At 39.9% G+C, this 14,928-nt stretch overlaps 1 protein-coding gene across 1 annotated transcript in view; it reads right to left on the bottom strand.

Moving 5' to 3' along the window:
* LOC137295063 (putative ankyrin repeat protein RF_0381) overlaps window positions 1–9,532 on the bottom strand; it is a 30,955-nt gene extending 21,423 nt beyond the window's left edge. The window contains exon 1 of the mRNA XM_067826375.1: window positions 9,517–9,532. Coding sequence (XP_067682476.1) covers window positions 9,517–9,532 — 16 coding nt within the window. The remainder of the gene's footprint in view (window positions 1–9,516) is intronic.
* Window positions 9,533–14,928: the final 5,396 nt, after the last annotated feature.

The raw sequence follows: 14,928 nt of genomic DNA, 5'->3' as shown, positions 1-14,928 counted from the left end.
GATCACTGGACTGCCTGGTTCAGACTCGATTATTTACAGACCGCCGCCATATGGTTGGAATATTGTCGAGTATTGCGTAAAACTCAACTCACACACTCACTCATTCACTCATTCTTCTTAGAAGATGTTTATCGTGATTATTTGCCAATTCTACTTACAACTGAATGATTGCTTGAATGAGAAATGTATTGTTCTTTCATCTCAGTCTTCTTCGATTCACCTGTAGATAAGCGACAAGTTAAGGTTTGAATCTCGTATTCGAAATTCAAACATGCTCCATGTTCAATACATTTTAGCTGACACAACTTGATGCCAATGTTCCGGATAGTGACATAACCATCCATCTCAGTCTCACTTTTAGTTCCAGATTCCGCTGTGCTTGATGTTGAAAATATCAACTGATATAGATATAGTATATAGATACTGATGCTGCAGCTAAAGCAGCACTATACAAATCTGTAACATCACTTCTTATCCAGTGAGTGAGTGGGATTAGTTTTACGCCGCACTCACCAATAGTCCAGGTATATGGCGGCGGTCTGTAAATAATCGAGTCTGGACAGTCCAGTGATCAACAGCTTAAGCAACGATCTGCGCAAATGGGAACCGATGACATGTGTCAACCAAGTCAGCGAGCCTGACCACCCGATCCCGTTAGTCGCTTCTTACGACAAGCATGGTCGCCTTTTATGGCAAGCATGGGTTGCTGAAGGCCTGTTCTACCCCGGACCTTCACGGGTCTCTTATCCAATACGCAGATTATATAGTAATTTGATTTTACATACGTGATCTGATGTAGAAGAAGCGAGACACCCAAAAAGGAATTTATAAATCACATGAAAAAAAACCCTGCATATTCTTATTGTCAGTCCAGATTTGAGGAGGCCGCCATGCGACATTGAAAGGCGAGGATCCTCCGTTTTGCACACCTTGTGACAAATGAATCACGGTCAAGCATGTAGTGCTATTATTTTAAAGTCAAAGGCCGTGCTATTGTGGTCGCTTTACTGTTCTTTGTCGACATTGTAAGGCTTTGACTTGTACCAGTCACAATATCGATGAAGTGACTCTAAATTTGAACTTCCTGGTTGCAGCAACATTATGATGAAGAGCAGGCCGAGGTGATGACAGTGTTGAGCCTCAACAACGATCTCTCTCTCTCATGGATGCCATGGAATATTGCTGATTGCGCCTTATAACACAAATATACACAGACAAATACGTATGCTATAATCTCATGCAGTTATGAACATATTTTGAGATGATGTGCATGGCGCTTACAAGAACATTCATGACATTCTCATAGCTGGATGGTAGAACATTAGACTGGGAGCTGAACGTCAGTTCAACCAAAACAGATATTCTCCCCTTCGGAAACGTACTGTTGACTTTCTGTCTGTGATACGAGGCACTATCATCAGCATCAACGGATTCCAGGCCAAATGTCTATTATGTATGGAACTTGCTGTCGCATTTAAGTTAAATGCATTAGTAATTGTCTGTCAGAAGACCGTTGACAGTGTTCTGATGAAGATAAAAACAGTCCTCCTTTGGAAATACCATAGATAGGGGAAAAAACCCCAACACTTTCGATACTTTCGCGACTGACCATGTGACTGATAGATTGAAATAGCCATTTCTTGTATATTGGATATTTGTAGAATAAATTCAATAATTTCAGAAGATGCGAGTCTAAAGCCATTCGCATTACAGAAACCTGTGCAATCTTCGTCAATTCCATGTCACTCCTGTTGTGACCATTGATACAAACCGACTTATAAATGAGATAATATGCGGTGAGATCAGTGAGACCTGCGAGACCAACCTCTGACAATTCTTTTGTTCAGAGCAGTGAGTGAAGTTTTACACCGCACTCAGCAATATTCCAGCCATATGGCGGCGATCTGTAAATAGTCGAGTCTGAACCAGACTGTCCAGTGATGAACAGCAAGAGTATCTATCTGCGCAACTGGGAACCGATGACATGTGTCAACCATGTCAGCGAACCTGACCACACGATTTCGTTAGACGCCTCTTACGACAAGCATAGTCGCCTCTTGTGGCAAGCATGTGTTGCTGAAGACCTATTCTACCCCTGATCTTCACGGAGCAATCACACAACGAACGATTGTTAAGTGGATATATTTTATTGCAGAGTACAACATGTTCATATATGACATCCGGGTGATTTTATACACTGTTCCTTCATATATTTCCACTGTTGATATCTAGCAAAGATGTATTAGCAGGTTCAAATTATCCAGTCACTGACACAATCTCACCGTACAACTCACTGTCGATACTGTGCTGCACGCGGTAACTGTTCTTTGCACAGGAGCAAATTAACACTAAAATATTATTTATGGAACAATATGTTATCATTGGACATGGAAATGGAACTTATCCAAATTTTAATGTAATCTACTATCTGGATAAACTGACCATTAAAGAATAGTTAAATAGAAACGCTAAAAAGACGAATGAAAAATTGTAGTCCATGCATGGAAGCTAACATGACAAACAAATAACTCATTTTTGTAGTAGGCATGGTGTCGCATGATCTGCATTTGAAATCATGATATTATTTATCAGGTGATTGCTCCATCCCGACCACAGAATTAACATAAGTATCAATAATGGAGCCTAATGTCTGGGTAAGTGCAATAACGCAGCCTCCAACCTCCTCACTGGCTGTATCAAATGGCATTGGACGTTTTGGTATTGCCTTCCACTCTGGATATTGCAAGCTTCTGTTCTGGTGGATCTCTGTGGCGTATTCTGCGACCAATGATGTGCCACACTACTCTAAAGGACACTATGCTTGCATAACGACGGTCTCCAGGCAATCCTGTTACATATGGGAGAGTTTTAGCAGCTATACACCAAATCTCTGTAAAATGGAGCCAATAACCTTGACTTTCTGTGAAAGTTTTAACTGGTAACACCTCCTTGAATATGGACAAATCAAGAAAAGTGAACATTCCCTTGGCCAGTCACAGTCTGATGAAAATGCAGGTTCCGCTATACAGAGAATTGGTGTATAACTGTCTGCTGTACACGATCATCTCGGGTCGAGTAAATACAGAACTGGGAATTTAGAATGGAATACCATTGGATAGAATTACACTGAATATGCTCGGGAATCTGCAAGATGCTACAAGGATCAAATATGAGTCCCTGTCTCAGCCAGCATTTCTTGCGATCAGATATCTGGCATTATCTCCTGTGTGTAGTTGTGGTAGTGCCTGTATTGATGGACTGGTGTGCATACACGATGCTGACTGACTTCTGTGGCATTCTGAAGGGTTTGTGTTTCGGTGAGTGATCACTACCTGACCTGTCCCCATCATCAAGCAATATTCATACATATCCTTGGAGGTAGGATAGCCTAGTATTTGATGGCGTTCGCGCCTCACAATGAAGACCCGGATTCGAATTCCCTACATGGGTACAATTGTGTAAAGAACATTTCTGTTGTTCCCCGATGTGACATTGCTGGTATATTGCACAAAGTGGCGTACAAGACCATACGTATACTCACTCACTCATGCAATCCTTTACGGAGGAGACTATATATCAGGCCCGTCATTTTTCAGGTCACCCCACGAAAATGTAAAATAATGGCAAAATGAAAACAATAACAAAAAGGGCCAAAACAAATCAAAGCAATACCCCCAAACAGAAGAATAAAGAAAAAGAGGAAAACGTCAAGAAGATTTGGCTGGTTCCATGTGAACCTTCCTCAGGTGAACTGGCGGAGGAGGCAATCATTAGGTATAATCGGTCTGGGACACTGTAGTCAACAAAACCGAACATGTGAGTTTTTCAGGAATATCAAGGGTTTGTTATCTTATCCTTTTTATTCTCCAAATCATTATTTTCGTTCCCAGCAACACCATAGCTTGCAATAGTACTGTAAATGTACGTCTGTTGATAATACAAGTATCGTCCTTGATGCTGGCCTCTACAAGTGAACAAGTGAACTGAGCAGCCGTTACCTTGTACACAAACAGCCTTTCCAGACCGAGTCACCACACATCTAAATCCGAGACCGCAAGTCTTGGCTGCACCTGGAACTAGTCGGCAACTTCAAACAAGAGAAAGAACTATGTAAGATTATATTTCGTTTTTAGTATCATACGATTTACATTCTTATATATATGTCATGTATAACCACATGTATATGTTATACTTCACTAGGTATTTTTCAGAACCTGTCAACGGTCTCCGTAGAACTGTGAAGGACTAGAAACTGTTACGTAATATATCATGACTGGGATTTTGCTGAAGTATTTTCCCAAATAGATTCAATTGTGCTGAAAGGATTCCAGATATTATGAAAACCCTTACCCGAATCACCTGAGGTGTAATCAATATAACAAGACTGTGCATATACAGTATTTGGGGATCCATATTTATGCAACTCCTAGTCATGCCCTGAGACAGCAGGTGTGGTTTCTCCTTGATGATATTGTTTTGTTATGCATTCGCGCTGTAATTCCATTTCAGAACGAGGGCCCATGCGGGTAGCATAAGTACAGCAAGTCCCCACTGACTTTAGTATGGTTATTTAACTTCAGTTATTGGTGATCTATAGCCCGTTTGTATTTGGTACTGTCTGCAGTTATTTCATTTTCAGATAGCTTACTACTTTTAAATATATTTCTGAAAAACTCTAACCTTTTCCCTGTAAAAGTAGCTTGTTCTCGTCGCGATATGGCTGAAATATTGCCGATATGAAAGTAAATATTAACTCACTCACTCTCTTCAGAGCGTGGGGATATAGCTGAGAGGCTTTGCTTTAGCTTGAGGTGTATCAGCAAGAACTACCATCGTATAAAGTGCCAGATCACGTCCATGTCAGAATCAGAAAAGGATCATGGGTAAATCTTTGAACGCTTCTAAATGACAGTTAACCAAATTTGAACGACCTAACAAATTAAACCATGGAAACTTTCTCAAAAAGAATGTCCGTCAACCGGATGACTGTATAACCGACATTATACCAATTTGGCAAGAGTTTATTGGCATGACTCCCACGGCCAAAAGGCATGAGCACACAATGCCATTTAGAAAGCTGTAAAATGTAAAACAAAAATATGTGATATTTGCAGTTATCTGCTCAGTACAGATTCTACTAGGTTTATCGGGACGGTGGGGTAGCCAAGTGGTTAAAGTGTTCTCCGAACCTGGGTTCTATTCCCCACATGGGTACAATATGGGAAACGCATAGCTGGTGTCTCTCGCCGTGATATTGATGAAAGATAGCTAAAAGCGACGTAAAAACACATACACTCACTCACTAGTACGTTTATGTACTTATGTGCCACCATAATGTGATATGGCAGGGGTTCCAGGACAAAATATCATCAGTCCACAAAGCCTCTTATAATTGGTCAGAAGAACCTTGCGCTCTACTTGGGACTTCCCTTCCTTAGTTAAGTACAAAGACCTTTTCGCTCCTGAATTTCTCCCAGGATAAGAACACATGAAGTCTATACTACAAGCTTGGCGGTCAAGATTAGTCACATTTAACTAAGGGTACCTTAACGTAAGGTAGATTCATGCAACGGGACGTCAACCTTAGTCAAGGTAGAAGGTAAAGCTTCACAAGATATAGTTGTTTTGAACAACGGGGCCCAAGCTTGCATCAATCCAAGAAAGCCTATATGGATGGCATGAGCAGGACATTTCCAAACGGACGCCTCATTAAGTATAACGATATTTGATACTGTTTTTGAAGTTTCCAGGGTCTATTAAATGATTGACTTGATTTTACCCACCGGTACTACCATCATCATTCTTAGAACCCATGCTTGCCATATAAGGCCACTATGCTTGTCGTAAGGGGATAACGGGATCCGATGCTCACGCTCGCTGACTTGGTTGACACATGCCATCGGTTCCCAGTTTCGCAGATAGATGCTCATGCTGTTGATCACTGGACTGCCTGGTTCAGACTCGATTATTTACAGACCGCCGCCATATGGTTGGAATATTGTCGAGTATTGCGTAAAACTCAACTCACACACTCACTCATTCACTCATTCTTCTTAGAAGATGTTTATCGTGATTATTTGCCAATTCTACTTACAACTGAATGATTGCTTGAATGAGAAATGTATTGTTCTTTCATCTCAGTCTTCTTCGATTCACCTGTAGATAAGCGACAAGTTAAGGTTTGAATCTCGTATTCGAAATTCAAACATGCTCCATGTTCAATACATTTTAGCTGACACAACTTGATGCCAATGTTCCGGATAGTGACATAACCATCCATCTCAGTCTCACTTTTAGTTCCAGATTCCGCTGTGCTTGATGTTGAAAATATCAACTGATATAGATATAGTATATAGATACTGATGCTGCAGCTAAAGCAGCACTATACAAATCTGTAACATCACTTCTTATCCAGTGAGTGAGTGGGATTAGTTTTACGCCGCACTCACCAATAGTCCAGGTATATGGCGGCGGTCTGTAAATAATCGAGTCTGGACAGTCCAGTGATCAACAGCTTAAGCAACGATCTGCGCAAATGGGAACCGATGACATGTGTCAACCAAGTCAGCGAGCCTGACCACCCGATCCCGTTAGTCGCTTCTTACGACAAGCATGGTCGCCTTTTATGGCAAGCATGGGTTGCTGAAGGCCTGTTCTACCCCGGACCTTCACGGGTCTCTTATCCAATACGCAGATTATATAGTAATTTGATTTTACATACGTGATCTGATGTAGAAGAAGCGAGACACCCAAAAAGGAATTTATAAATCACATGAAAAAAAACCCTGCATATTCTTATTGTCAGTCCAGATTTGAGGAGGCCGCCATGCGACATTGAAAGGCGAGGATCCTCCGTTTTGCACACCTTGTGACAAATGAATCACGGTCAAGCATGTAGTGCTATTATTTTAAAGTCAAAGGCCGTGCTATTGTGGTCGCTTTACTGTTCTTTGTCGACATTGTAAGGCTTTGACTTGTACCAGTCACAATATCGATGAAGTGACTCTAAATTTGAACTTCCTGGTTGCAGCAACATTATGATGAAGAGCAGGCCGAGGTGATGACAGTGTTGAGCCTCAACAACGATCTCTCTCTCTCATGGATGCCATGGAATATTGCTGATTGCGCCTTATAACACAAATATACACAGACAAATACGTATGCTATAATCTCATGCAGTTATGAACATATTTTGAGATGATGTGCATGGCGCTTACAAGAACATTCATGACATTCTCATAGCTGGATGGTAGAACATTAGACTGGGAGCTGAACGTCAGTTCAACCAAAACAGATATTCTCCCCTTCGGAAACGTACTGTTGACTTTCTGTCTGTGATACGAGGCACTATCATCAGCATCAACGGATTCCAGGCCAAATGTCTATTATGTATGGAACTTGCTGTCGCATTTAAGTTAAATGCATTAGTAATTGTCTGTCAGAAGACCGTTGACAGTGTTCTGATGAAGATAAAAACAGTCCTCCTTTGGAAATACCATAGATAGGGGAAAAAACCCCAACACTTTCGATACTTTCGCGACTGACCATGTGACTGATAGATTGAAATAGCCATTTCTTGTATATTGGATATTTGTAGAATAAATTCAATAATTTCAGAAGATGCGAGTCTAAAGCCATTCGCATTACAGAAACCTGTGCAATCTTCGTCAATTCCATGTCACTCCTGTTGTGACCATTGATACAAACCGACTTATAAATGAGATAATATGCGGTGAGATCAGTGAGACCTGCGAGACCAACCTCTGACAATTCTTTTGTTCAGAGCAGTGAGTGAAGTTTTACACCGCACTCAGCAATATTCCAGCCATATGGCGGCGATCTGTAAATAGTCGAGTCTGAACCAGACTGTCCAGTGATGAACAGCAAGAGTATCTATCTGCGCAACTGGGAACCGATGACATGTGTCAACCATGTCAGCGAACCTGACCACACGATTTCGTTAGACGCCTCTTACGACAAGCATAGTCGCCTCTTGTGGCAAGCATGTGTTGCTGAAGACCTATTCTACCCCTGATCTTCACGGAGCAATCACACAACGAACGATTGTTAAGTGGATATATTTTATTGCAGAGTACAACATGTTCATATATGACATCCGGGTGATTTTATACACTGTTCCTTCATATATTTCCACTGTTGATATCTAGCAAAGATGTATTAGCAGGTTCAAATTATCCAGTCACTGACACAATCTCACCGCACAACTCACTGTCGATACTGTGCTGCACGCGGTAACTGTTCTTTGCACAGGAGCAAATTAACACTAAAATATTATTTATGGAACAATATGTTATCATTGGACATGGAAATGGAACTTATCCAAATTTTAATGTAATCTACTATCTGGATAAACTGACCATTAAAGAATAGTTAAATAGAAACGCTAAAAAGACGAATGAAAAATTGTAGTCCATGCATGGAAGCTAACATGACAAACAAATAACTCATTTTTGTAGTAGGCATGGTGTCGCATGATCTGCATTTGAAATCATGATATTATTTATCAGGTGATTGCTCCATCCCGACCACAGAATTAACATAAGTATCAATAATGGAGCCTAATGTCTGGGTAAGTGCAATAACGCAGCCTCCAACCTCCTCACTGGCTGTATCAAATGGCATTGGACGTTTTGGTATTGCCTTCCACTCTGGATATTGCAAGCTTCTGTTCTGGTGGATCTCTGTGGCGTATTCTGCGACCAATGATGTGCCACACTACTCTAAAGGACACTATGCTTGCATAACGACGGGTACATATGCTGTACCTGATGCTCGTCCTTTGTGGTAGCACGTGTAGGTATCTAAATCAATATATGGTGCGCCCAAAGAACCAGAATAATCATACAAACGAACATGATGATGATATCAATAAAATGTTATATGGCTATAAAGTTCATAAAGGCTATATAGACGCACATACACATGCATGAAACAGACATAACATGAAAAACTATAGTATTATTATCGTATACTTGTACAAGATTGAGTAAGTAAGGCAACAGCGTTGACTATAAACATTGCGTGATAGGCAAAACAATAACGCGTTCAATTAGTCCATGTATCTACGTACTGCCCATGGGATCCGAAAATCTTCCATAACATTAGCCAAAATGTCCCAACTGCAATTTACTGCTAATGTTTAATGCTAATGTTGTACACGACATTTATGCGACGTGCATGTTGGATCGACATTTATGCGACGTACGTGTTGGAGACGCCATTTATGCGACGTACGTGTTGGACACGACATTTATGTGACGTGCATGTTGGACACGACAATTACGCTACGTACCTGTTGGACACGACATTTATGCGACGTACGTGTTGGACACGACATTTATGCGACGTACGTGTTGGACACGACATTTATGCTACGTACATGTTGGACACGACATTTATGCGACGTACGTGTTGGACACGGCATTTATGCGACGTACGTGTTGGACACGACATTTATGCGACGTACGTGTTGGACACGACATTTATGCTACGTACCTGTTGGACACGACATTTATGCGACGTACGTGTTGGACACGACATTTATGCGACGTACGTGTTGGACACGACATTTATGCCACGTACATGTTGGACACGACATTTATGCGACGTACGTGTTGGACACGACATTTATGCGACGTACGTGTTGGACACGACATTTATGCAACGTACGTGTTGGACACGACATTTATGCAACGTACATGTTGGACACGACATTTATGCTACGTACGTGTTGGACACGACATTTATGCTACGTACGTGTTGGACACGACATTTATGCTACATACATGTTGGATCGCGACCCATACATTGCACATTAACTGTAACAGATCATGTTCTTAACGGCGATTATTTTATCTTAATTTACATTTGCAGTGTTCGCAAATATATGAGTGACATTTTTCACATTCATTGTTATCTGTTGTGACTGTCCATAGGAACAAATGCATCATTGTTAAATAAGGCCAACAAATCTAATGTTTCAATTCAGGATGAGGATGATTGTTTGGAAATATTACCTGCGCTTCCCGAAATGGTGTGTATTTCGCGCACCATTCTGAAACATTATTAATTTGGTTGCACCGTTTTTCATGCAGTATATGAACGGCGATCTAGTTTCAGGAACCAAGAAAACGTTATTGTCGGCTGAAAAAGGTGTGGTATTACAAACAGTTTAAAAGTGAATAGCATCGTACTGCCGTACCACACAAAGGAAATTTACAAATCTACGACACTTTCCAATAACTGAAATATTGATCAACAGACATAAGAGCTGAGTTTTTCATTGCAATATGATACTGACAAAAGCATGAATACAAAAATATATAAATATATATAGACACATCTAACATATACAAAATAGGACAAAAGTTCTAACGATTAAATGCATTTAAGGAAGTTGGATACAAAATATCAAAATGTCATTGCAAAAGCTTAATTTGTATCATGTAGAAAAATGTACCCCTAATCTGTGTAATAACAATAGTAATTCACCACGGCAATTCTTTGACAAGTGGAGCCCCTATGTGACACCGTCTGTAAAATGTAGTATGTCAGTAAAAGTTCTCTTGAAAGTAAATTGTAGACTTTTTTCATTCAATAAGTATTTTTTACACAGATATCTCTGTATTGATATAAAATAAAGCAGGAAAATGACTTTTCAAGGTAGTAAGTAGGATTTGACACTTTACTTTACTTTAAAAAACAGGAATTGAAAATGATTATCAGTCAAAAAACAGGTTTTTGTAATAACAAGATTTATAAAAAGATTTATAAAGATTTATAGTATAAAATGAATTTTTTTTATTGTACAATCACACTAGATTAATATTGAAAACAAAATGCTACCAGAGAGTATCAACATTATCTCCAATAAAGACAGCATATCAAAATGAAATTTGAGGAATGGAGATAATTCTTGCCCACTGTTCCCTCAGGATAAATGCTTGCGTGGACAAAATATCATGAAGCATGACAAGAAGCAAGATTAATGGAAATAACTGCGTAGCATTCAAAGAATTAAACAAAGAAACAAAACAAAAAAACCAAAAAAACCCAACAACAACAACAACAAAAAAAAACAGGCAAAATAAACCCCAACCCCGCATCAATTTAAATTAAAGGAAATACGCGCTCCTATTCTCATATCCTGTCGCATAAAGCAGACGTAGGGTATCCAATCTCTTTATTTTATGTCTCGATTCGAAATGCTAAGTTCAAACCCCTGTACGGACCCCTGATAATCAGTCGCCAGCAGTAAACAACTCCACAGGGATTCGTTTAAGTATTACACCTCACGTATTGGAATAAAATATTTTCTGATACAGTAAAAGCATGCTGACACAGCATTATTCATCTCAATCACCTAAAATGCTTTGCAAAACATTCATTAGGTTTCAGTATGCAAACAGTCTGTTATGAGCGCGTAATACTCTGCCTCGTCTGTGTCTGACTTGACGATGTCGCTCATTCGAACACCCTCTCTTGGGATATATCTGTGAAGCAACAATGTACGTGAAATGAACAACCATGTTAAACGACCAGTTTACAACCACATGTACACGCTATATATCATAATAACAATTCCAATTATTATTAATGTAGATGACACAGTCAGTAAGGTTTTCTGTTGCCTCCCTTAGAAGTCATGGTTTATAATATTATGTTATCATATACTATTATTACAGTGAAGTAAACACAATGACTGGAATAAATTGAATGAATGAATGCATGAATGAGTGAATGAATGAATGAATAAATGAATGAGGTTTGAGTGATGCTAGAACAGTCACTCTGGTTAGACACCATCTGATAAGGCTTATCCAAACCAGCCCAGACTATTGGGCGTCTTGCATGAAGCGCTGCCTGGTCGAATGTGAAATCTTCCCAACACTGAAGCCTTCTGCAGTACCCAGTGCGTCAATAGTCCCGTCGCCATGGCACTACGAACTATGGGGAGTCTTGGGATGCAAACACGGCGTTTTGTAAGCGACGTCAATCACATTTGTGTTAAGAGGGGCAGAAAATTCAAGATTTCTTTGGTTTTATAAAGGATATGTCCGCTTTGTTGGATTTTTTAACGTACATTGGCCTATTTCCACCAACTTTTGTAATTGCCATTTTCTAAGAAGCTGGCTGCACATTCTGGGACGTATCCAACATAGCCCACTATATCCGAAACCACAAGCATTGCAAAGGCGGTACCAAAAGGAACAACAGCATCACGTCAGTTACACGGTGTGTAAGGTAACGCTTGTTTATGTTTTATATAATCTACAATTCATGTTTCCCGAAGCGAGCTGAATTCGACGTCCTGGTGATTTCGACGATTGCATTACTAGCGCTATATCGAGGAAGTATGTGCGTGATCTGAGTGCATAAACAGTTTCATCGGTAGGGCAGATGCCCAGTTCCTGTCGTGAGACGTTTTACTGACAATTGAAATCAAGAAATTAAGTTATTTAAAGAGCAAATAAACAACAATATCATTTACCCTCGATCGTTAATACCACTTCAGATGCAAAATCAATCGTCTGTATAACAAAAAATAGCGAGCAAAATTCAACAAGATCAGTCGTCTGCTAGTGACAGGTTATGTATGAAACAGGAAGCCACGTGATCAAAACACTCTCTCACAGTGCGGAGGGAAAAGTATGGCTCACCGTCGAAAACACATACAAAAATACCCGGATGTGACAAGCGACTGCAGTTTCGCTGATACGATGTTATAAACGCTATTCTTGTTGGAAACACATGATACGTTTTTGTGAAATAGATGAATATACCTTTATCACTCAAGGTTAGCAAAATCAAAACTTAAAATGATATTAAAAATATAAATTACTTTTTTGTCTTATATCGTCGAAAACCCCTAACACTGGGATTTATATTTTGATGCAGAATCACACAATGTGAGAAGTGAGCAGTCTCGGGAAGAATTTGTTGCATTTTCGTTATCCTGACCGTGGTTTGTTCTTCTTGAGGACACTCCAGAGACTGTCTCTGCATATTTAAGTACCTATAAACCCTTTTTGACGATATGTCAATAACGCGACAAGAGGATATTTTTCAGAATGGAGTCTCAGTTTACAAGAAGGTCAAGGTCATCCATTTAAAAGGAGGCTGCTAAAAGATGTCACTGTGCTGAGGAGGTCCTAGATGACATCCTTCTTCGTTGTTGAAAGGGATTGAATGCTATTTATGGTTTACAGATTGAACAAAGAGCAACAGAGAGGTCAAGCAACTGTTCCACCTCTACACACTTCCCAGACTGCCAATGGGAGATCTTTCAGTGAGCGCTGGCTAGACAGAGTTTCTTTCATATTACATTTTATCGATTGTGAATGGGTCATGGGCGGGAAAAACAAAGACTTCTACTTCTCATTAAGACTTCATCCTGAAAAAGGACTCGGTTGGGTTGCTGATCTGTTGCACACACTGTATATATACTCGGTGCAGTGGTTTTCCGAGAAGGCTGCTTCTCCAATGACAGACTCTAAGCTAACGTGTTGAATAACTTCACCTGGGCTGCATCAACTGCTATAACGTCTTCATGAGACATGATTTGCCGCACCAGTACGTCCTCAGCTACTTAAAACATGTGCATATATGTGTGCACAACAAACTCAATTATGAAGAGCCCCCCCCCCCCCTTATTCAAACCCGGATCTCCCGAAATAATTAAAAGATATAATGTGGTCAAGCGGTCAAGACTGTGGACAACAAAGGATTATGAAAGGACAGGCACACAAAACTTATGTGTGACTTTGAACTTGTTTGGAGCATTTAGTTCTGAGCTCCAGGTTGCTTCAAATGAGATTTATGATAAACCTAGAGTCTTAAATTTAGGATTGTTGCGCATTTCAAGATAAGTATAGGTATGATCAAATTTCTTAATATCACCTCCCCCATCCTTGACCTCCCCTGCATCTTGGTAGGTCCACCATTACCACAATTATTATTATTATTATGAAACAAGAGGATTTGAAAATTAATACTGCACCTTTCCTCCAATGAACCTGTCGACAAAGAGTAACGAATATATAAACTATCAATTAATATATATTTATGCGCAAACAGAATTTGAATTGTGGTTCCACTACACGTTAGAATAACATTTGATCATATTATTACAATTCAACATTTACAATATACCATTTAGCTATGATAATATGACAGGCATTATTCACAAATAGTAATTATATTGCTACAAATCGTTGGGGGCACACGGACAACACCCTTTCTCTGTGCACTCAAAAGAATTTTAAAATCTGTTGGTATATGACCAGATAGTGGCAACAAGAATACATGCAAACACCTAGTTTCGGGTTCAGCAACGTGCAGCAAACACGGAATAGGTACTGTGACCACGTGTCCCGGTACACATATACAACACATTTGTTCGTCGATTTCACGAAGGTCGTGATCTGAAGCTGACATCAGCCATAGAACTAACCATATTACAGCAGCGTAAACTCGTTCATTCAGCTTATCCATTTACACTGACATAAGTGAAATCTGGAACTATATGGAAATTAAGAAAAACAACTTTATAAAGAAAAACAACTTACGTTTCATTTTTTTGTATTGAAGGAGAAAGGCGGTGAATATTATTGCAGCACATGCAAGGACTGCTGTACACGCACCGGCAACAACGGCTGTTGTAGGTGATTGATCGGCTGCAAATAAACCATAGTATGTGGTACAGTACGTCCAGAGACATGTGGTCGTTCACTGGCACAGATATAAGGTTCGTGAAACCATTTTTGAATATGCCCCCACACAGACTGATTTTACCTATATGTATTTATTCTCCCCGTTGTAACACCTCTTACATTAGTCATTCGGTTCGGACAAGAGGGATGAATTGTATCGATGGGTATGGTATGCATCGTAAAACGACGATCAACA

This window comes from Haliotis asinina, chromosome 1, assembly GCF_037392515.1.
Source record: "Haliotis asinina isolate JCU_RB_2024 chromosome 1, JCU_Hal_asi_v2, whole genome shotgun sequence".
Taxonomy (NCBI): domain Eukaryota; kingdom Metazoa; phylum Mollusca; class Gastropoda; order Lepetellida; family Haliotidae; genus Haliotis; species Haliotis asinina.
This window is presented reverse-complemented; position numbering and strand designations above follow the sequence as displayed.